This window comes from Eriocheir sinensis, unplaced genomic scaffold (genome assembly GCF_024679095.1).
Source record: "Eriocheir sinensis breed Jianghai 21 unplaced genomic scaffold, ASM2467909v1 Scaffold104, whole genome shotgun sequence".
NCBI lineage: Eukaryota > Metazoa > Arthropoda > Malacostraca > Decapoda > Varunidae > Eriocheir > Eriocheir sinensis.
Genome location: NW_026110341.1, coordinates 122,501 through 147,110, shown reverse-complemented (window position 1 = coordinate 147,110; position 24,610 = coordinate 122,501). Strand labels below are relative to the sequence as shown.

At 46.3% G+C, this 24,610-nt stretch overlaps 1 protein-coding gene across 2 annotated transcripts in view; it reads right to left on the bottom strand.

The window, feature by feature from the left end:
• The window catches only part of LOC126989070 (acetylcholinesterase-like), a 109,810-nt gene that overhangs the window by 11,713 nt on the left and 73,487 nt on the right, over positions 1-24,610 (bottom strand). For both annotated transcript variants that reach the window (XM_050847644.1, XM_050847643.1), the window contains exons 2-5: positions 19,096-20,422; positions 14,962-15,104; positions 10,381-10,533; positions 3,965-4,128 (exon numbers count right to left, since the gene is read on the bottom strand). In XM_050847644.1, the coding sequence (XP_050703601.1) occupies positions 3,965-4,128; positions 10,381-10,533; positions 14,962-15,104; positions 19,096-20,242 (1,607 nt within the window). In that variant the 5' untranslated portion in view covers positions 20,243-20,422. The remainder of the gene's footprint in view (positions 1-3,964; positions 4,129-10,380; positions 10,534-14,961; positions 15,105-19,095; positions 20,423-24,610) is intronic.

Genomic DNA, 24,610 nt, shown 5'->3' with positions numbered 1-24,610 from the left:
CACATTGATGTTAAGTGAACAACGAAGTGTAGATGAACGTGTTGTAGCGGCCTTCACTACAAACCCAATCACGACGCACGGGACGCGGAGTCTAAGCGCTAGATCCACGCTGGTACCTGATTGGCTGTCGAACTGTGCTTGATCCTGTAGCGACATCGCAGCAGCACACCGCCTACCACAGAGAACCCGACAAGCACCGGTGCAACAGTACCAAGAAGTTCACTGACCAGCTCTGCTACTACCACGCCAAATTCGGCCCCAAGGCAAGAACCTGCCAACCAGGACGCTCGTGGCCAAAAAACAGGTAGGGCGGCCGCCGTACATCGCGGCAGCCCCACCGGAGTTACCGCCATCTTCCTCTCCGATCCTGTAACGGGGGTGCGTTTCCTGGTCGACACTGGCGCTGCCCGTTCCCTCCTACCAGCTGCACGATGGAAGAAACCCCATCAACCAGCATCCAACATCCAACTCGCCGCGGCCAACGGCACACCTAAACCAACGTACGGCCATCGGCACCTCGATATCAGCATTGGCGGCCGCACATTCGGATGGAGTTTTATAGTGGTAGACGTCACACTTTCCCTACTTGGGGCAGATTTTCTAGCCCACAACCAGCTCCTCGTGGACGTCGCCAGATGTCGGCTGGTGGACGCAGCCTCCCTTACCACCACCCCCATAGCCGCCGCTCCCACCGAGTTCGCCCTACAGGTAAGCGAGGTGACAGACGGCTTCGCTCACCTCCGCAACAGCTACTCCGATGTCTTCAAGCCGGAACTCCGACAACAGCCAAAACATCCGGGAAAACATGGAATCTACCACCATATAAAGACATCAGGCTCCCGGTGTTCTCCAAATTTCGTTGTCTGGCCCCTGACAAGCTCGCCCCAGCAAAACATACCTTCACCGAGCTGAAGCGTCTGGGCATCTGCCAGAAGACGCCAAGCCCCTGGGCGTCACCACTTCACATCGTTACGAAGAAGGACGGCTCCTTCCGCCCCTGCGGGGACTATAGGGGCCTCGACACCAGAACAGAGCCAGACCACTACCCATTGCCCCACATCGCCGACGTCACCTCCATCCTCCACGGCGCCAAAATCTTCTCAAAATTGGACCTACTAAAGGGCTACTACCAGGTCCCCGTGCACCCGGAGGACATCCCAAAGACCGCAACAACTCAGCATGGTCCTCACAGCTACCCTGGGTCCTCCTCGGCCTTCGTACTACCCCAAAGGAGGGCCTCGACGTCTCCCCGGCCGAGATGGTCTTCGGCGACGCCCTCGTTGTTCCCGGTGAATTCTTCCCTGACGCCTCTACTAGTGAAATGCCAGAATTTTGCTCTTAATTCCACTCCCACACGGCCACTGCGTGTAACGAAACACACGAGAAATTAATCCAGACAAGGAAAGGTTTGCCGGCACCGGGGATCGAACCCGCGACCAGCGAGACGGGAGAGCCACTCCTTTACCAGTCGGCCAAAGAGGTACCCCACTGGCTAAGTGGGTTATGGGAGGCTTGCCCATCAGGCAAGGCAGCATTACACTAGCAACGGCATCAATCGCCTCCTCAGGAGCATCGTCGGGAAATTCGCCCCCTGCAAAGAAACATACAAGGCGCCAGATCACCGATACGTCCCCTGAGATCTACATTCACCAAAGCATGTCTTTCTTCGCACCGACGCCCCCCCCCCATTACTCTGGCCCCTACGAAGTCATTCAACGAAAGAAGAAAGCTTTCCTACTTCGTATAAAGGGCAGCGAGGCTCCAAGTGACGCCGGCCTGGGCCGTGGGTGGGCCAGTTCATCCAAAACCGACGACTTCACACACCTCACTCCCACCCTGTTTCCTGAGCCCAACATTCATTTAAAAAAAAAAAACTGAGACCACCATCATCTTCCTGAGGAAATTCTGCATCACACTAGCATAAAATTGTAACAATAATGCAAAAATACACATACGGAAATCAGAGTTAAATGAAGTAGAAAATATAAATTTTTTTGCACTTATTTCCCTTCGACTCCTTATTACTCAGCTGGTTTTCGTCGCATTACTTTTATAAGCACAGATTCTAAATCTGCATGCTTTTCTGATTCTAATGGTGTAGGGTACGTCCCGAGGTAAACCTTTACATAGGGTCAAAATCGCCTCCGAACGTGATGGCGTGACGGCGGAGTGTCGATCCGTGCGTCCCGTGATGATATTGCTGGCAACGATACACTATGTTTTGACCTCGTGACACCTGAAATTCTGTTGACGCTACAGCAGATTTTAGGGTATATATGGAACACAACGGTCCTCTTTGATTCAATACCCATCTCTCTCTCTCTCTCTTTCCTATTTCCTCTTTCTCTCCTTTTTCTTCTCCCTCTCTCACTTCCTTCTTTCCTTTCCTCCTTTCCTTCACATGTCATGAGAAACCCATGTACATATATATGGTTACGCAAACATCCCGTTAACTCTATGTACACGGGGAAAAATACTATTACAACTGTAACACATTTTTGGCCATTAAAAGTCAACGGGAGTTTATTACTGGTAAATCCCTCCCTACAGCTGTCTTGTGCGAGAGCGGCGAGTCTGAGTAAACAAATGCCAAGGCAAATGAACGCCGTCACGGCGCGACTTATGTTCGGAGGCGATTTTGATCCTATGTATTTTTCTATCTCGGGACGTGCCCTACACCATCAGAAGCAGAAAAGCATGCAGATTTAAGATCTGTGCTTATAAAAGTGATGCGACGAAAACCAGCTGAGTACTATAAGGAGTTGAAAGGAAATAAATGCAAGAAAATATGTATTCCTTACTTCATTATTTTAACTCTGATTTTCGTATGTGTATTTTTACATTATTGTTACGCTAAGCTAGTGTGATGCAGAATTATTTCAGGAAGATGATGGTGGTCTCAGTGTTTCTTAGAAATGAATGTTGGGGTCAGGAAACAGGGTGGGAGTGAGGTGTGTGAAGTCGTCGGTTTTGGATGAAGCGGGCACACCCACGGAGTCACTCGGCACAATACAGGGAGGTGGAGGACGGGCAGTCTATGTAGTATGTAAGTCTGTGATACCTACGGCCAAATAATCTAATTCCATTTATACTTCAACAACACACTCAGCGTTTTCTTCAGCAGTACGAATAGCCTATCATTACTGGTTTTCACTTACAAAGACGATATTGAACTCTCCAATAGAATTAAACGGCACAAGTAAAATATAGTATGAGCCTGTTCAAACAAGCACATTAATAAACAATGAATATAAACGATGCATAAATAAAATAGAAGTAAAATATATAAATGATAATAATTCACGAACATAGAATTTATAATTTATTCGAAAAACATACCAAAATTATATGTTCTCTCTCTCTCTCTCTCTCTCTCTCTCTCTCTCTCTCTCTCTCTCTCTCTCTCTCTCTCTCTCTCTCTCTCTCTCTCTCTCTCTCTCTCTCTCTCTCTCTCTCTCTCTCTCTCTCTCTCTGTCATCAACTATGTAAATGAAAGAAATGGTAAAAATATATAGAGTGAAGGTTTAAAAATATTATGCAAAAGATATTTCAATCACAATTTTTGTTTCTCTCTCTCTCTCTCTCTCTCTCTCTCTCTCTCTCTCTCTCTCTCTCTCTCTCTCTCTCTCTCTCTCTCCATTATAATTTTGCATTGCTCATATTTTAATTTTATTTTCTTCCTTTTTTTCCAATTTTACTTGTTCTTCTTTTTCTGCTTTTCTTCTCTTCCCCAACCACTACCTCCTCCTTTTTTCTGCTCCTCCTCCTCCTCCTTCTCCTCCTCCTCCTCCTCCTCTGCTATCTCTTCCTATGTCGTTTTCCTCTCACGCATTCATCCTTCCATCTCCTCCTCGTTCTTTGTCTTTCTTCCACGCCTACAGCTTTTCCTCCCACCTACCGCCTCGCTTCTTGTCGCTCACCGTCTCTCTCTCTCTCTCTCTCTCTCTCTCTCTCTCTGGCTTACCCCGTGGACGCGAAGAGCTTGTAGTGGCGCATTATCCTCAGCGACAGGTCCTTCTCGGCGGGGGTGTAGCCCAGAGACTCGTTCAGGGGCAGTCCGAACACGTAGTCAATCTCGTCACCGTGCAGCACACCCATCCACTTGCCCCACGGATGGTTTTCAGTCCTCTGTTGGGAGATAGCTGTGAGTAAACAAACATTTCGGGGCCTACACACCCACATTCTATAAGGCTTTCATAGGGGTTGTGGCTGTTTTCTTGGGTAGTTTTATATTAGTTCGATAAAGTCTCTGGACCTCTGTTGGGAGATAGCTGTGAGTATACAATAATTTCGGGGCCTACACACCCACATTCTATAAGGCTTTCATAGGGGTTGTGGCTGTTTTCTTGGGTAGTTTTATAATAGTTTGAGAAGGCTTCTGCACCTGACTAGTCTCATATGTGGGTGGCTGGCAATTCTCTGTTGGGAGAGAGAGCTGTGAGTATACAAACATTTCCGGGTCAACACACCACATTTTATAAGGCTTTCGTAGAGGTTGTGGCTGTTTCCATGGGTAGTTTTACAAGCATGTGAAAAAAACACTCATGATAACTCGACTATTTTCATGTGTGGGTGGCTGGCAGTAATCTGAATGTGTGAGAGCGTTGTGAGAGGAGAAGTTTACATATTCTCAGAAACTCGGGGCCTATACATATGATAATAGCATATCCACATTCGGTAAGGCTTTCATAGAGGTTGTGGGAGTTTCCATGGGTAGTTTTATTAGCCAATTGGTAGTTTAAAAAAGCTTCTGCATCATAAATGTGTAAACGCACTCATGAAAACTCGATTAATCTCATTTGTGCCTTTTAGATTTATTTATTGTGAAAGACACGTAAGAAGGGAGGAAGGAAGGAAAGAAGGAAGGGAACAGGTGTGAAGGAAGGGAAGAAAGAGAAGGAGAGTGAAAGACATGTAAGAAGGAAGGAAGGAAGGAAGGAAGGGAAGAAGGAGAAGGAGGAGGGTAAGATGTTAGAAGGGAGGAAGGAAGGGGAGAAAGAGAAGGAGAGTGAAAGACATGTACGAAGGGAGGAAGGAAGGAAAGAAGGAAGGGAAGGAAGAGAAGGAGGAGAGCAAGATGTTAGAAGGGAGGAAGGAAGGGAAGAAAGAGGAGAGTGAAACACATGTAAGAAGGAAGGAAGGAAGGAAAGAAGGAAGGCAACAGGTGTGAAGGAAGGGAAGAAAGAGGAGAGTGAAAGACATGTAAGAAGGAAGGAAGAAAGGAAGGGTCTGAGAATAGCGTCTGAGAATACATAAACTAGGAAACACGGGGGCCTAGGAGAAGTAAATGCAAAATCCAGTTACAGTTTATTATTCTGGGACACCTGCCATGAAACAATTGGAGAACTGAAAGATACGATATGAAGAGCGAGGCTATAGTAAGTAATGTCATTCTCACTTTTTAAACAGCTTGAAGCAGGTAATGACAGCAGGAAGTTGAATGGTGACTGAAGGTTTATGATGAAGGATGGCTGTGTCTTGTCTGAGTGAAAGAGAGAGAGAGAGAGAGAGAGAGAGAGAGAGAGAGAGAGAGAGAGAGAGAGAGAGAGAGAGAGAGAGAGAGAGAGAGAGAGAGAGAGAGAGAGAGGGAGAGAGAGAGAGAGAGAGAGAGAGAGAGAGAGAGAGAGAGAGAGAGAGAGAGAGAGAGAGAGAGAGAGAGAGAGAGAGAGAGAGAGAGAGAGAGAGAGAGAGAGAGAGAGAGAGAGAGAGAGAGAGAGAGAGAGAGAGAGAGAGAGAGAGGAGAGAGAGAGAGAGAGAGAGAGAGAGAGAGAGAGAGAGAGAGAGAGAGAGAGAGAGAGAGAGAGAGAGAGAGAGAGAGAGAGAGAGAGAGAGAGAGAGAGAGAGAGAGAGAGAGAGAGAGAGAGAGAGAGAGAGAGAGAGAGAGAGAGAGAGAGAGAGAGAGAGAGAGAGAGAGAGAGAGAGAGAGAGAGAGAGAGAGAGAGAGAGAGAGAGAGAGAGAGAGAGAGAGAGAGAGAGAGAGAGAGAGAGAGAGAGAGAGAGAGAGAGAGAGAGAGAGAGAGAGAGAGAGAGAGAGAGAGAGAGAGAGAGAGAGAGAGAGAGAGAGAGAGAGAGAGAGAGAGAGAGAGAGAGAGAGAGAGAGAGAGAGAGAGAGAGAGAGAGAGAGAGAGAGAGAGAGAGAGAGAGAGAGAGAGAGAGAGAGAGAGAGAGAGAGAGAGAGAGAGAGAGAGAGAGAGAGAGAGAGAGAGAGAGAGAGAGAGAGAGAGAGAGAGAGAGAGAGAGAGAGAGAGAGAGAGAGAGAGAGAGAGAGAGAGAGAGAGAGAGAGAGAGAGAGAGAGAGAGAGAGAGAGAGAGAGAGAGAGAGAGAGAGACAGACAGACAGACAGACAGACAGACAGAGACACAGGCTGACGGAGAACCAGTGAGAGAGGGAAGGCATATCAAAAGAAGCGGGGAAGAGTGAAGGCAGGGACGGGATGGAGGCGAGGAAGCACAAAGGGCATCACAGGAGCCTAAAACAGATAGCAACTAACACGCCAAGCAGATAAGGAAGTCCTCGAGGTGAAGAGTCTGTTGGAAGTTGAGAATAAAGAAAAAAAGATGACAAGGATGACAGTTCTAAGCAACGATATGAGTGAAAGGAGTGTAGCAAGAGGAGGTAGTTTGCGTTTTCTTGCCCTCCTGCGAAAAATAGAAAAGTAAAGAGAGATGAGAAGTATGAGAAAGCAATGGTAGCGATGAAATAGACGTGAGGTGAAGAAAGAAGGGTTAGACGAAAGAAATATGGAAGAAAGAAAGATGGAAGACGTGAGATGGAGGAAATAACAGAAGGAAAGAAAGGAAGGAAGGAAGAAATAAATAAATAAAACAAAGGTAACAGGAAAAGTAAACAGCAATAGAGAAAGAAAGAAAGATGGAAATAGAAATAGAAGAAAGATTGAATAACGGAAGGAAGGCGGAGGAAAGAATATGAAAGAACAGAAAGAAGAAAAAGAGAAAGAACGAAGGAAAGAGAGGGAAAAATAAACAAAAAAACAGGAAGAAAAAGGAAGGAAAAAGGAAAAAAAAGGGAAGCAACCCACAAAACAAATCAACAGCCAGAGAAGATCGATTTGAAAATTTTCCTTTTCTCTATAAAATGAAAAAGAGAGAAAATATGATTGAAATATTAATTACCAATCAACACTGTATTTGTATAGGACAAGCCATATGGAGAGAGGAGGAGGAGGAAGAGGAGGAGGAGAAGGAGGAGGAGGAGGAGGGAAAAAAGAGGAACATGATGAACAAATGGAGAAGACACAGGAGGAAGAGGAATAAAATATGAAGAAAAGGAAGAGAAAGAGGAAGAAGAAGAAGAAAAGAAGAAGGGTGAGAAGTAGAAGAAGGAGGAGGAGGAGGAGGAGGAGAAACCAAAGATAGAAGAATGAAAAATGAAGAAAAGTAGGAGAAAAAAAGAAGAAGAAGAAGAGGAAGAGACGAAGGGTGAGAGGCAGAAGGAAGAGAAGGAGGAGGAAGAAAAGGAAGAGGAAAAAGCAGGACTGAAAAATAAAGAAAAGGAGGAAAAAGAGAGAGAAAGAAGAGGTAAATAAAAACAGACGAAGGGTGGGAGGAAAATAAGAAGGAAGAGAGAAAGGAGGAGGAAAAAAAGTACCGGAGAAAGTGGGAGAAGAGAGGTGCGAGAAATAAAGGGGAAGGTACGAGATAAAATAACTGATAGAGAAAGGAAATGAGGGAGTGAGGAAGGGAGGCAGAGGAAGGGGAGGAGGGAAATAGGAGAAGGAGTAGAGAGGGAGGAAGCATGGAATGGACAAGAGATAAAAGATAAAAGGACGCATTTAAGGGAGAAGAGAAGAAGGTCAGAAGAGGAAAGCGTATATAGGGAGGGAGAGATAAGCCTAAGGGAGAAGGGAAAAACGAAGGATTTGGGTGATATATGAAGATGGGAGGGAAAATAATGGAGAGAGAGAGAGAGAGAGAGAGAGAGAGAGAGAGAGAGAGAGAGAGAGAGAGAGAGAGACGGGTAGGTCGAAGAGGTGAAGGCGGGCGAGAGAAGTACCTATGGTGTTGTTCTGTATATTATTCACTCTGCCTCTCTCTTCATAGCTCAAAGTTTTATTGAGGCAATTTTTGAACTTGAACCTTGCCTCACTTAGAATAAATTTCTCTCGTGGCCTCTTCTCTCCATTCCTCCTCCTCCCTCTCTCTCCTTTCCTCCACGCACGCTGGAGGTATTCTCGGAGGGAGGGAAGGAGGGAGAGAAGGCTATATATACGCGTGTCAGGATAAAGGGTATGATGAAGAGAGAGACTAAAGGGAGACTACCGAGACGAAGGAAAAGAGAGAGAGAGAGAGAGAGAGAGAGAGAGAGAGAGAGAGAGAGAGAGAGAGAGAGAGAGAGAGAGAGAGAGAGAGAGAGAGAGAGAGAGAGAGAGAGAGAGAGAGAGAGAGAGAGAGAGAGAGAGAGAGAGAGAGAGAGAGAGAGAAGGGGGGAGTGAGCTTTTCATTTTGTATTTCTATTTACTACTTCATAAATCTATTTACTTAGACAGGAAGTTCATTAGTTACAATCCCTCCTTCCAGAAACAGAATAAAATACATACTTAAATAGGGTAATATATACACTAACACATTAATAGACAGACAGACAGACAATCAAATAGACAGACAGATAAAAAAGCGAACGAAGGATTAGACGGACAAGGAGATAAACAGACCAGACAGAAAGACAGACAGACAGATACACAGACAGAGTGACGGACAAACATTAAGAGATGTAGACAGACAAACAGACAGACAGACGGAATGACGAACAGACAGTAGGAGGTACAGACAGGCAGAGATACAGATTCCCGGTCAGACGCAAAGACAGACAGACAGACGACCACAGACCTTTGATTCTTCTTTCGACCAACCAACAAACCGTCAGGGTCGCTTTCCACTCTCTTCACCTTAATGGCCTCCTCCCTCCCACCTCTCTCACACACACACACACACACACACACACACACACACACATATATATATATATATATATATATATATATATATATATATATATATATATATATATATATATATATATATATATATATATATATATATATATATATATATATATATATATATATATATATATATATATATATATATATATATATATATATATATATATATATATATATATATATATATATATATATATATATATATATATATATATATATATATATATATATATATATATATATATATATATATATATATATTTATATATCGTGGTGACTCTCGAAGGTTGACGTAGGCCAGCCAGGTGTGGCACTTCCTGCACCTGTGCCCGTGGAAGACAACAAGCGCCGCGACGTCCCTGCGGTGTTCCAGCGAATCGACGGAGCTTGGAGTCTTCGGCTGGGCTGGGGGGTCTGCACCATTCACCTATCACAGCGCCCGTCACTGGATGCTATTGAGTCTCCCGCTGTGCGAGGCAGCACACGACATCCAATAGAGGGCAACGCACTCAAGGTAATGCCGTATCTTGGCCTTGTATAGAAGGAGCTTCCCTTTTCTGTCGAGGAAGCTGGCCACCCTTCGCAGGCAGGAGACTCTGTGGGAGGCCTTTTGGCAATGTGTTTGATGTGGCTGTCAAACCGTAGCCCTTGATCCACTTCCACTCTCAGAATCTTGACGGATTCCTTGAGTGAGAGGGATATGCCACCAAAGCGTTGCTTCCCCTCCACTGTTGGCCCGGCAGTAGTTGATCGAGAGACCACCATTGCCTGTGTCTTTTCCGGGGCAAAGGTCATCTGCCAGCGGGCACCCTACTCCTGTAGCACACTCAGCTGCTGATTGATCTCGTCAGCAGCTCGCCCACTGTCTTGTTGGGGGTAGGTGCAGGAGAGTGCAATCATCAGCGTAAGCTGAGACTGCTGGCAGCTGCCGGAGAAGGTCGTACACGTAAATGTTCCACAGGACTGGCCCCAGGACTGAGCCCTGTGGCACTGATGCCTCCACTGGCAGGGATTCGGACGCCTGTCCGTTAACGACGACCTGGAGCGTCACCTTCACCCTGGTGGCAGCCTCCTCGCACTGCTGTTCCAGACGAGGCGGTGACTGTCTGGGGTCATTCACCTTCATTTTCCCGGCGAAGAGGCTGGCCAGCAGCTGGAGTTTCTCCTTGCTGCGGGTAGCCACCGTTCCGTCGAGTCTTGTGAGAGGAGGGATCGTGTCCTGGCGGCTGATCCCCTGCCTTTCCTTAACAAGGGACCACCAAGCCTTATTCCCTGCTCTCTCTCTCTCTCTCTCTCTCTCTCTCTCTCTCTCTCTCTCTCTCTCTCTCTCTCTCTCTCTCTCTCTCTCTCTCTCTCTCTCTCTCACTCCCCCTCTCTCTCGCCCTCTCTCTCTCTCACTCCCCCCCCGCGAACTCACGTGGTTGAAATAGTAGTAGTAGACGCTCCCCCCGGCGTCGGCATACACTTGGGCAAACAGGTTGGAGGGACACACGAAGAAGTAGTCGCCCACCAGAGAACCCGCGGCTTTCTCGTTGGCGCGTCCATCGTCCGGGTTTTCCCAATTAGTGTACTGTGGAGGAAAAGGAGGAGCAGGGTTAGGGGTGGAAGAACGAGCTAAGGGATGAGAGTGAGAGGTGAACTGAAAGAGGATGGCGGAAAGACGAGCTGAAATAGAAAGTCAGACGGCATAAAAGACGAAGAAAACGAGGACTAAGGTACGAAGAAAAAATGGGATTAGCAGTTTTAGCGGTGGGAGAACGGGGAAAGGAATGAGAAAGCGGTGGTCTGAAGGAGGATGGAGGAAAGACGAGCAGGGGTAAAAGGAACCTTGTGTCCTTCAATGCCTCAAAAAAACAATTTCTCCACCTACCAACTCGACACAATCTTCCAAACACCTATCCCCTATTCTTCAACAACACTCAGCTGTCACCTTCTTCAACACTAAACATCCTCCGTCTATCCTTAACTCAAAATCTTAACTGGAAACTTCACATCTCTCCCACTAAATCAGCTTCCTCGAGGTTGGGCGTTCTGTATCGTCTCCGCCAGTTCTTCTCCCCCGCACAGTTGCTATCCATATACAGGGGCCTTGTCCGTCCTCGTCTGGAGTATGCATCTCACGTGTGGGGGGCTCCACTCACACAGCTCTCTTGGACAGAGTGGAGGCTAGGCTCTTCGTCTCATCAGCTCTCCTCCTCTTAATGATAGTCTTCTACCTCTGAAATTCCGCCGCCATGTTGCCTCTCTTTCTATCTTCTATCGATATTTTCACGCTGACTGCTCTTCTGAACTTGCTAACTGCATGCTACCCCCCCTCCCGCGGCCTCGCCACACACGACTTTCTACTCAAGCTAATCCCTTTACTGTCGAAGTCCCTTTCGCACGAATTAACCAGCATTTTCACTCTTTCATCCCTCACGCTGGTAAACTCTGGAATAATCACCCTTCATCTGTATTTCCTCCTGCCTACGACTTGAACTCTTTCAGGAGGAGGGTATCAGGACACCTCTCCTCCCGAAATTGACCTATCTTTCGGCCACTCCTCTTGACTCTTTTGTGGGAACAGTGAGTAGCGGGCTTTTTTTCATAATTGTTTTTTTTTTTTTTTTGCCCTTGAGCTGTTTCCTCTAATGTAAAAAAAAATGAATGACGAAGAAGACAAGGAATAGAGCACGAAGAAAAAAAGGGAATAGCATTTTTAGCGGGATAGGAGAACGGGGAAAGGCATGAGAGCTGGGTGAACTAGAGGGAGGAGGGAAGATGAGCTGAGATAGGAAGTAAGAAGGAATAGACGATAAAGAAAAGGTGATGAGACCCAAAAGGAATAGTCAGTTTAGAGGTGGAAGTACGTGTGAGGGGAAGAGAGCGGGGTGAGCTAAAGGAGGAAAGGGTGAAGATGAGCTAAACGGGCTGGGGGATAAGAGATGGGTGAGCTTTAGGAGGACAGGAAAGATGAGCTGAAATAGGATGTAAGAAAGACGAGACGACGAAGTTAGGGGTAAAATAACACACGAAGGAATGAGAGAGAAGTGTGACATGAAGGAGAGAGAAGGAAAGATGAGCTGAAACAGAAAGTAGGTAGGAACAGACCACAAAGAAAATGAGCTGAAGATACTGAACTGAGAACCAAAAACCTAGTGGTGGAAGAAAGGATGAACGAAGAAATCGAAATGTGCATGGGTAATGAAGAAGTATGGAAAGAAGGGTGAAGGAAAAAAGATAAACTGAGAAGGAATGAAAGAGGAAGGAAAGGAATGTTGAAAAGGAAGCGATGAAAAAGAGGAGGTTTAGCTGAATGAAGAAAGACAGATGAGGGAAAAGAAATGAAGGAAGAAGGAAAAGTGTGCTGGAAGGGAAGGGATAAAAGAGAACAGGGTTAGGAGGTTGAAAAAAGAAAGATAAGAGGGAAGAAATAAAGGAAGAAAGAAAGGTGTGATGGAAAGGAAGCGATGAAATAGAGGAGGGTTAAGAGGTTGGAGAGAGAAAGATAAAGGAGAAGGAATGGAGGAAGAAGGAATGGTGTGATGGAAGGGAAGCGATGAAATAGAAGAAGAAGGGTTAGGAGGCTGAAGAAAGAAAGATAAGGGAGAAGGAATGGAGGAAGAAGGAATGGTGTGATGGAAGGGAAGGGATGAAATAGAAGAAGAAGGGTTAGGAGGTTGAAGAAAGAAAGATAAGGGAGAAGGAATGGTGTGTTGGAAGGGAAGCGATGAAATAGAAGAAGAAGGGTTAGGAGGCTGAAGAAAGAAAGATAAGGGAGAAGGAATGGAGGAAGAAGGAATGGTGTGATGGAAGGGAACGATGAAAAAGAGGAGGGTTAGGAGGTTGGAGAAAGAAAGATAGAGGAGAAAGAATGGAAGAAGAAGGAAAAGTGTGTTGGAAGGTAAGGGATAGAAGCGAGAAGGGCCGTAGGTATGGGGTCAGTATGAAGGACGAGATGGATGGGTTTGTGGTGGAAGGGCAGAAGGGATGCTAGAAGGGAGAGAGATGAATAAAGACGGACAAATTGAACGAGGAGAGCTGGAAGTAGAGGCGAGAAAGGTGGATTAGAGCTGTAAGCCGGAAGGGGAAGGGGAAACACCAGAAAAAAAACAGAAATAATACATGCGAAGGGATAAAAGAAACAGGATATACGAAGGAACAGAGAATAAAAAACAACAACACCACTACAATGAGGCAAAATGAAAAAAAATGATATAAGGTAAAAAGCGAGTCAAGGAAGGAATACAAAACCAAGGAAAGAAAAAGATGAATGAAGGAACGAGGGAGAGGAACAAAGGAGAGATATGGATTGAGAAAGCAAGCCGAAGGGGATGATCGGGAACAACGAGAGGAGGAAAGAAAAATGAAAGAGGATAAAAAAGAGGAGGTATGAAGGGAAGGAGGGACGAGAAGGAGGCCGGGAACTCTGAGGGGGTGTTTGTGTTGTGATGTGGAAGATGAAAGGGATGTGTGTGTGTACGTGTGTGTGTGTGTGTGTGTGTGTGTGTGTGTGTGTGTGTGTGTGTGTGTGTGTGTTAAAATACCCACAGTTACAAAGCGAGATAGATCACACAGACACTCTAATGATGCTTGCCAGGTGCACACAGGTAAATGTTGAGGTAAACGATAATAAATAAACTGAATGTTGACTCCGAGGAAACTTGCCCCGAGAGGTTTATGGTTGAGTTAGGTTTTCAGATAATCGCGTTATGCTGCACACTCGTCTTCTAAACCGTAAAGTAGTACAATCGTGTAGTACTCTTCAGGTTACCAGTCGCCCCTAGGTTTCATGACACATTTCTCATTCGCCAGATTTTAACACTATATGAAATGACTCTTTTTCACGCTGCCCAGCTTACTAGTGCAAGACTTAGTCTGTCTCCTCATCCTTTTCATTACGTTCGGTGGTAATCTCGACAAAAGCTTACCTTTCTACGACTTTAAAATCACGATTTCAAAGAAGACATGGGGGTACCCTTCTCCTCGACGCTCGACCATGTTCCAGCATTTTGGCGGGTCTTTCAATACCGCCGTGCCTTGAGGGGAAGGAAGTTGTCCTCGACCTTCCGTCTAGCAATACCACCTTAACTCTCTCAAGAGAGATCAAAACTCATATGAAACCAAATTTGATCTTTCTGTTTTGGAGTGATTTTTCTTTACAGTCATAGCATATGGCAGGCATTTTTTAATAAATTTTGTTTAGCCCTTGGTGCACCTTCCTTACCGTAAAAAGAAAAAGAAAAAAGAAAAAACGTTCTGTGGTGCATTATTAGTTTATTTTCCCATGAATGCGCCAGCCAAGATCGTGCCGTGCGGGGCAGCCGTTACCTTTACCTTTCCCTGATGTATGCACCTGAAGGCAACCTTGGACTTCAGCCAAACATCGCTGGCCTTTTAGCCTATAATGGATATGCATCACTCAGCTCGAGGAGCAGAGCAGACTGTGACATGGTAAGATGATACGGCATTATGCTCCTTGAAATATGAAAAATGACAATCCATTTAATCCCGCAATCTATTATTGTCTTCCCTTGCAGCCTCGGCACATGGCAGGAAGGTTTTGAATATGTCACAATTATGCCTTCAATATTCTTAAACCACTATACACTTTGGGATTTGCTCAGGATATTTAAAGATCGAAATCTAAAGTTATGTTTCTTCGCTAAGGAATTATGACTGATAATATTTATCGTTTTTGAGTAGTAAAACAAATGCTGAACACCTGCGTCGCATCGTCTAGTTGATGTGGCCCATAACTACGCAAACCAGACTCAATAATATAATATCAACTGAGCAGTAACCTAACTTAACACTCTCATTGCTCCCTCATATGGTAACCTAGCAACCCGCACCCAGGTTATGTACACAACAGCTAATATCACAAAATTGTGGTCTATTCCGTTTATCGAATTACAGCGCAATTTGATCGCAAGTCTTATCGAGAAAACAAAAAACATCGAGACCCGACTATACACCGTCCTCACGTACTCATACCTGACCACTCATTCGCACCCACCTGGAAGATGATGGACTCCCGCTCCACCGGAGACCAGTCTTTAAAGATCTGGTTGAAGATTTCGAGGAGCTGATCCCGGGTGAGCGCCGTTGACTTATCCTTGTCGAAGTAGCTCAGAAAGTCGTACAGCATGAAGTAGGTGCCTGAGGGAGGAAGCGAGAGTGAAAGCTATGTACGAGCACGTAAAAGGCTCGGAGGAAAAATAAATAGTAATAGATATCGAGGTACGGTAAGGGGAGTAAAGTGAGTAAAGGGTTAAAGCTAAGGGAAGAAGGCACATAAAATAGATGGAAGAGGAAGCGAGGCGTAGATTGCTAAATAAACGAGTCACAAATATCGAGAAACTTCAGGGTGGAGAACATGAATAAAGAAAGGAAAAAGGATAAAGCGTAAAGGAAGATGGCACACGAAATAGACTGGAGAGAAAGTGAGGGTAAGAAGGGGTGTGAGGAAGGAAAGATAAAGGAAGAAGGCACACGAAGTAGACTAAAGAGGAAGTGAAGATAAGAAGAAGAAGAAGTGTGGAAGACTAACACAATCGGGAGGTGAGGGTGGGGGAAGGGAAGCTACATGAGGTCTTGGAGGTAATGCAGTTTCTTTAAGGCGTCGGAGAGGCAGGAAACTATGGAGGTTTTCTGTGGAAGGGGGCCGTTCGCGGGTAACAGCACTAGTTTTTAAGTGTTTTGAGGGAAGTTTGGGAAAGATTGGCATATATTGGTAAGAGAGAATGGAGATAAATGTGAAGGGAGAGAGAGAGAGAGAGAGAGAGAGAGAGAGAGAGAGAGAGAGAGAGAGAGAGAGAGAGAGAGAGAGAGAGAGAGAGAGAGAGAGAGAGAGAGAGAGAGAGAGAGAGAGAGAGAGAGAGAGAGAGAGAGAGAGAGAGAGAGAGAGAGAGAGAGAGAGAGAGAGAGAGAGAGAGAGAGAGAGAGAGAGAGAGAGAGAGAGAGAGAGAGAGAGAGAGAGAGAGAGAGAGAGAGAGAGAGAGAGAGAGAGAGAGAGAGAGAGAGAGAGAGAGAGAGAGCACATTCTTTACTCCTACCAATGATAGACAATGAACAAACGTTACCGACAAAGCGTACTATATGGAAAAATATGCAAGAAACACGCAGGACGAAACAATTGTGTGGTCTTAAAGTCATCAGGTAATGGAAGAGTTAAGGACCGACACCACTGAACAGTTTACGAACAGGCTGACGGCAAATATATGGAAAATAGCTTTATTCTTTTGAAATATGCTGAAGTCTGTGTTATAGAAAACTTATTTCACTACTAATTCTAATCTCTACAGGTGATTTGACATAAAGAGAACAATGATGGTGCTGCGGCATGGGAGGCACCACAGACTCGCCGCGGACTGCTCATAAACTACTAATATATAAGAATAATGTTTTGGTGAGCAATACCAAGCGTGAAGCATTGTGCATGTACGCTTAAAAATTATTTCTGCCATTTTAATAACACCTACAAGGAAAACAGATGGCCTTATCGTTTTATGTTCTACGTTGGGGTCACTAAAACGCAACTATTGTCTACCTAATAATCAAAAGGAAACAGTTGTTCCTCTGTTCTGGAGCAGTAAGTAGCGGGCTTTTTTTTTTTTTTTTCATTACGCCCTTGAACTGTCTCCGTAGCTGTAAAAAAAAAAAAGTTGTGCAGCAAACAAGGAAACCAAGTGCCTACCATTGTATCCCTAACATCCGACTGATAGTGATGTAATGGTCTGCCCTATTCTCTTCAGAAGAGTTTGTTCTTATAGTTCTACTTCGTGGCCACCACAAGCCATACAGTAATTAAGCAAAAATATCTCTGAAATGCTCTGTGCTGCCACTTAAAAATTCTACCGAGACATTGAAGCTTGGGTATATCTCGTATAAATTACAAGCATAACACACACGATTTATAGAGCATCTTTTTTTCTTGGCTTAGATGAGTCGATGAATTATATCAAACACATTAAGGCACGACTTATTAAAATGATATCCAACACCTGGCATCTTATATTAATGTGGTGGGGCATTAACTTAGGCCACAGAGTTACCTTGCAAGGACTCAACTCCGGGGAAAGAACCGAACACAGCCTTAAAAATATGACGCTACACAATAAGGAAAGCAAACATTGGGAAAGCGATATTGTTTCGAGAGGAGGAAGATCTCAACCTGAAGACAACTAAAAGAACAAATTTGTATTCATTTTGATGCATATTATATTACGGCCTACCTCTGGGGTATAGATCTAATTAGCCCATATCAAAAGTTCTGTTTATGTTGCTACACTTGGTTGGCTGAAACTTGTGAAACCATTTTCCGGACCAATGCTTCGTCTAACTTTGCCGGCCACGACCTTTTGCAGTGTCCCGTCATAAGGTCAGTTTATTTAGCTTCCCAGGGGCTGTTTCTGGGCTAACCAAGCGACCCACACTCAATAAACCGTCGCTCGGAGGAAGGGTAAGTGAGGGAAGGGGACACGGAGCTGACGGTGGAAGCGATCTGATGAAAGGGTCGAGTACATGTGAAATAAATAAAAATAAAAATGTAGCAGAGAGTTTCCATAAGGGTAAGTGAAAGAAGGATAGAAGGAGACGGATATGGGAACGTTTTGATCATAGAGCCGAGTACAGGTAAAATAAATGAAAGAAAAAAACGGAGCAAAGAGTTTCCGTAAAGGGAGTGAAGCCTTCAGACGGTGAGGAAGTAAAGTTGTGAGGCCTGTGAGGGTAAGACGAAAGTTCATGAGTCGAGAGAGAGAAAAAAAAATGTAGCAGACTTGGGAGTAAAGTTACGACGAGAGAGAGAGAGAGAGAGAGAGAGAGAGAGAGAGAGAGAGAGAGAGAGAGAGAGAGAGAGAGAGAGAAGAAAGAAAGCATGAAAGAAAAGAGAGAGAGAAGAAAAAACAACAACGAAAAAGAAAGAAAGAAAGGAAGAGGGAGAGAAAGAAAGAAAAAAAAGAAAAAGAAACAGAGAGAGAGAGAGAGAGAGAGAGAGAGAGAGAGAGAGAGAGAGAGAGAGAGAGAGAGAGAGAGAGAGAGAGAGAGAGAGAGAGAGAGAGAGAGAGAGAGAAAGACAAGACACACAGCCATAACAAAAAAGAGTATGTTTGGGAGAAAATTGAAGTAATGGAGAAAATTTTGGAAGCTGAAGGAAAAAAGAGAAGTCAGCGGTGCCATCGCCTGAAAAAACCCGAGCGACAGACGTTAAAAGGGAGAGAACCCAAGCCGAGCAGAGGACGGTCGAGTGGAAACGAAAATTTGAAGAGCAGAGAGAAAAAGAGATAGATAGATAGATAGAGAGAGAGAGAGAGAGAGAGATATGGCTTGTGGAGACCTTGAAAGTATATTTGGAGGTGGTGGAGGACAGGAGGAGAAGATGGAAGGCTGGCTGGCTGGTGGGAGGCTGTAGCGTAGGGAAGGACCAAGTCAGGACTGAGAGAAGTTTGTGGAAGTTAAAGAGAAAGTTAGAGAGTCATTTAAGTAGCCATGAAGTTACCGCTAGGAAAAGAGGTCGGTAGTGTTTAGGTCTCTCTCTCTCTCTCTCTCTCTGGGACAGAAGCACAACAAATGGGAACCATTACACCTTGACGCGTTGCACCTGCCTGCTTCCCTCCCCTCCAACCGCCCCAGCCTTCCCTCCCTTCCTCTACACCTGCCTCACTTCCCTTCTCCCTTTTCCTCCTCCACCTCCCTCCCTCCTGAAGGTGAAGAATACAGTGTAATCTCAAAACGGATTATTCACAACGACCCGCACTCATTCAGTACATTGTGCGAGGAGGAGGGAAAATAGAGAGGAAGAGGAGAAGTAGCAGTAGGAGGAGGAAGCCGGGGAGAGGAAGGGTGCGTGTAATAAGGCACCAGATGTTGAAGGTGGGAGCAAATGGGCGTAGGATATGGGCTAAGTAAATGTGGGAAGACTAGCTGGGTTTAGAAGAGAAGGAGGAGGTAGGAGACGCAGGACAAGGGATATGGTGTGTGGGAGAGTCTGTGGGAGAAAACATGACGAACAGATGGTCTCGGAGGAGTAGGCGGGAGAGGGGTGTCTGGGAATCCAAGAAGGCGGCTGAGAGGTGAGGCAGCAGGGAGAGATCGCTGTGTTATAAGCAGGCTGAGGGCGTGAGGAAGGTCAGGAGCGTGTTGAACTTACCTTCGTCCAAGTTGGAACCAATCAGGATCTCAGTTTTCTTGACCTCCCCGCGACGAATCATCTCAAGCGGTTCATCAGGCAGGAAGGCGCCGTCCACGATGGGGGTGGAGGGGAACTGCATGATGCCCAGGTAGCTGTTCCACTGCTCCAGAGAGATGGTGGCGGCGTCCACGGCCCGCATACACTCCATCACGCCACCCGGGTCCTCGGTCACCAGCGAGGCGTTGCAGCCCACGTCCTGCACCAGCTTCAGACCGATGTCGTAAGCCTTCTCCCGCGACATGATGGACCATGGAGAGTTTATCACGCCGGACTGCAGGATGGCCCGTTGGAACAGGTGACTCGACTCGGGCGATAGCAGGTGGACAGCAATGGAGCCGGCTCCAGCAGACTCCCCGAACAGCGTGATGCGGTCAGGGTCGCCGCCAAAGTATTCAATATTGTCGCGTATCCACTTGATGGCCAGAGACTGGTCGTACATGCCAACGTTACCCGGGGCGTCTTCCATGTTGAGGTAGAGGTAGCCGAAGGCGCCACAGCGATACTGCATGGAGGTGATTATCATGTTGGTGTTGGCCACCATCAGGTCGGCGTCGTACACCTCCAGCGTCGTGGTGCCGCCCATGTAGCCACCGCCGTAGATCCACACCAAGACCTCGGTGGGCCGCTGGCCTCGCTCCCGCAGGTGAGCCGGAGCCCAGATGTTCAGGTAGAGACAGTCCTCGGAAAGTTCGGTGTTGGGGTTCCACATTTCTTCGCCGTGGAAGCCCGGGAAGTAGGTGAAGGGTTCTTGCACGCATGAGTTTGGTAGCTTGGTGGCCTCGAGGATGTTGTGCCACGGCGACACAGGCACAGGCTTCTTGTAACGAAGGTCACCCACTGGCGGCTGGGCGAAAGGGATGCCGAGGAAAGTGTCGACGTCTTTGCCAAGCACGGTCGTCCTGATGCCCCGCACGAGACCACTCTTTGTTTGCACCACTAATGGGTCCCGTGGCCTTGCGGTCTTGATCTTGCGTTCCTTGTCCTCCCGCCGGGGCTCGTTCACCTCCAGCGTGGAGGAGTTAATGAGGCTGTTGTGAAGGTCCGTGGCAGCACTCAGTCCCAGCAGCCCCAGGAGAAGGAAGCACACCAACGCCCGCGCCGCCATGGTGCTGTTCGTGCTCTGACGTCACCGCTTGGTATCAGGAGCTGAGCCTTAGTGGACGGCGGCACATCAACGATGCTCGCCCATCACCCAGCGCCCCGGCTGTCCGCAGGTCCGCGGCGCTGCGCGAGGCCACGGCGGCTGCTGGGTTGCCTCCTTACCTCGCGATGTCACCGGCCGGTTCTGTAGGATAAAAACAAAATATAATATGAAGTGGCAAGTTTGTGTTTTGAGGCAGGGCTGCGCCACGAGGCAACGTTGCCGCCTTTGTGTCAGCCAACAATGGAGCTTTGTCCCGGCAACACGGCAGCCCGGCGCCACATTTGTGCAATATTCCTCCGTGGAGTATAATTAAAAAGATGCAGACTTCCCTCCCTTCGTAATGCCTTTTGTCTGCACTCGGAGGAGTCGAGAGAGAGAGAGAGAGAGAGAGAGAGAGAGAGAGAGAGAGAGAGAGAGAGAGAGAGAGAGAGGAGAGAGAGAGAGAGAGAGAGAGAGAGAGAGAGAGAGAGAGAGAGAGAGAGAGAGAGAGAGAGAGAAGAGAGAGAGAGAGAGAGAGGAGAGAGAGAGAGAGAGAGAGAGAGAGAGAGAGAGAGAGAGAGAGAGAGAGGAGAGAGAGAGAGAGAGAGAGAGAGAGAGAGAGAGAGAGAGAGAGAGAGAGAGAGGAGAGAGAGAGAGAGAGAGAGAGAGAGAGAGAGAGAGAGAGAGAGAGAGAGAGAGAGAGAGAGAGAGAGAGAGAGAGAGAGAGAGAGAGAGAGAGAGAGAGAGAGAGAGAGAGAGAGAGAGAGAGAGAGAGAGAGAGAGAGAGAGAGAGAGAGAGAGAGAGAGAGAGAGAGAGAGAGAGAGAGAGAGAAAGGCGCAAAATTGATATGACTAGTATTGCTTTATGCACGGAGGTCTATTTTGAGAAGAAAAAAAATAATATAGAGACAGTTGGGGTCAAGCTTCCGTGCTGGCGTGCCTAAACACACGTATACTCCAACAAACATACACTTAAAACTTAAATGCATAACATAAACACACATTTATACATATATGCATAGACATTTACCTACCTACCTACCTACATACATACATACACACATACGTACAACCATACATACATACATACATACATACATTTCCTTTTACAGTAAAGGAAGCAGTTCAAGGAAAAAACAAACAAAATCAAACAAAAAAAATAATCCCTCTATGCGAAATATATTACATTATACATACATAATGACACACACACACACACACACACACACACACACACACACACACACACACACACACACACACACAGACATACACACAGACACCGCTCCGGTAGCTCAGTGCTAAAGGTCTGCGCTGCCAGGCTCCGCAGCCCGGCAGGCAGGGGTAGGAACCCGGTTCAGATCGGAAATTTTCCACTGACAAGGAGCGGTTACTGTCCCCCCATAGATCAAGAAAGATGGGGTGTGTGGTGTGTGAAGGTCCCGGTAGTACCCAGAGAGCCTTGCTCTAATCGGGAGGGTACCTGCTGGTGATGACGAGCAGCCTGTGATCAGCTCGTGGGTGAATTACACACACACACACACACACACACACACACACACACACACACACACACACAAACACACGCACTAATTATAAAGTTAAAAAAGAGAACGGTAATCTCTCTCTCTCTCTCTCTCTCTCTCTCTCTCTCTCTCTCTCTCTCTCTCTCTCTCTCTCTCTCTCTCTCTCTCTCTCTCTCTCTCTCTCTCTCTCTCTCTCTGCCACGCTGCCTCCGCCTGCTCCCTCCCTCCCGCCTCTCCTACACGCGTGCCGATCCCTAACTTGACTCCTCTCTTCGCCAGGAATTCCAGGATCGCCCGCAAGGTTTCCAGCCGTCGGCGGACGCTGCATGACGGAGCACGCGCGTATCCAGGAGGACGACGAGCGGCAAGGCACTTTGGCGCGAGAGGTGCCATACACTCTGAGGGAGGCTGAGCATCATATTTTTTGGCGCCATTTGTTTTCGCTGTTGTTCTGACCAGGCAAAGCCTTGGCCGCGTGGCCCATGGTAGTGCATCTTATTTCGCAGAAAATAAGGCGTCAGTTGGTGACATGAAGCTCAAGTGATTCACGCACCCAGTATGAGCTGCCTCTCGTCCTGACGACGACCCTTAGGGTCTGCCACGTCCTGCTTGCTCCCCAAGGGAGGCAGCTCGGCCACGTCTCAAAGAAGTGTGTTTTGTCTGTTATGAGAGTGGGAACATTAAATATATTTATAATTTTCTAAGTTCATCTTTTTATTAAATCACATTAAAAGGTATTTTTAGATTTAACGTCTGACGAAAATAGAAATAATTATATGCAATCATTTAGTTTCATAAACACAACAACTTTCACCTTTGCCCCACGGCGGCCAGAGGCGACGGGTGTCGGGGAATGTCAATACGCCGCCGTGACGTCAACAATAGTAGCCCGCCGCCCTACCCTGAATAATGGAGCCACTGCTCAGACCTCACGCCACACTCCAACCTCTGTATATATATATATATATATATATATATATATATATATATATATATATATATATATATATATATATATATATATATATATATATATATATATATATATATATATATATATATATATATATATATATATATATATATATATATATATATATATATATATATATATATATATATATATATATATATATATTTATAGGGTAGACGGTGGCTGAGTGGTTAGCGTGAGGGCAACGTACTCACCACGCTATGGACAACGTCGGTTCGAATCCCCACGCTGCCACTTGGGATTTTTCAGTCACCGCCGAGTGTCCTAAGACTACCCACATGCTGTCCAGAAGACCATCCATGAACCGGACTCTAGAAGGAATCGTCCAGTGAATCAAAAATGAATTCCGGGGGACAGCATGAGCCAAGCACAACTGGCGCCACTATAAGAATTGCCTGCGCCATGACAGGCTTGGGCCGACCACCAGGCCCCTGAAGAAAGCCTACCGGCGCTACAGGCCGAGAACGTATATATATATATATATATATATATATATATCTATATATATATATATATATATATATATATATATATATATATATATATATATATATATATATATATATATATATATATATATATATATATATATATATATATATATATATATATAGCTGTGTCGGTCATACTGTATTTCCTTTTCGATCGCCGGGCGTCCACAGTGACTTGGAAAGCTAGGCTCCGGCATTGAATTATACCTTAATGTCCCAGATAGGTCAATACCCAGCTAGTGACGTCAGTCGTGACCTTTAGGTTACCCCGCCGCTCGAAACCCGGCACAGCAGTGACCGTCATCCCAGCAGGAAGGAAGGATCCTCGCAGACTTTTGCCTCGCCCTTCCGCGGGTCCGCTCATGCTTTGCGGCCAGCACGCGCGGCAGGCCTCTCGCTGGGATGGTGTTTGGGAGAGACGTGAGGAATTTTTATAAATAATAAAAATTGTTCCATTGAAGTGGATGGAACGAGAGAGAGGGATGGACGGAGCGGCCCCACACAGTCATCAGCAAGGCGTCCTCCAACACTCAATGCCCGCTGCCACGCCACGCCGCCGACGTCCCTCCTCCCGAGCCTCAGAGTCGATACGCGAATAAACGAAATCTCCGGACTACGAGAAAACACGCCGAACACCGAGCACATGATATGATCAGAATATTACCCTCACATCGACCAGACAAATCCTCCTCCTCCTTCTCCTGCTCCTCCGCCTCCTCTTCCTGCTCGCCTTGCCTCGCTTCCTGTCTGTAAACAAAACGAAACGAGAGTGAAAAAAAACAGCTCCAGGGACTGGGATTATTGCATTCCTTCCTGATCGCTTTTTCATTACCTGATCCAGAGGCTGCCCGGCACACCTGGCCATGCTGCGGCTAAAAATAGACGAGCGCGAACACTGCTGTAGGTGCGGAGCAATACCGGTGACGTCAGGAGAGAGAGAGAGAGAGAGAGAGAGAGAGAGAGAGAGAGAGAGAGAGAGAGAGAGAGAGAGAGAGAGAGAGAGAGAGAGAGAGAGAGAGAGAGAGAGAGAGAGAGAGAGAGAGAGAGAGAGAGAGAGAGAGAGAGAGAGAGAGAGAGAGAGAGAGAGAGAGAGAGAGAGAGAGAGAGAGAGAGAGAATGATAGGCAGATAATCAGTCAATTTAACAGTCGGACAACCCCAAACAGGCCGGTCAGACAAGCGTAGCGTACACACACATTCCGTACGCAAACGTCAAGGGAAGAAAACGGATGCTAACCAATATTGCCTCGGCGGCTCAGAATAATTTTTGGGAGTCCGATGCAGCTGATAATACATACCGCCCCACACACACACACACACACACACACACACACACACAC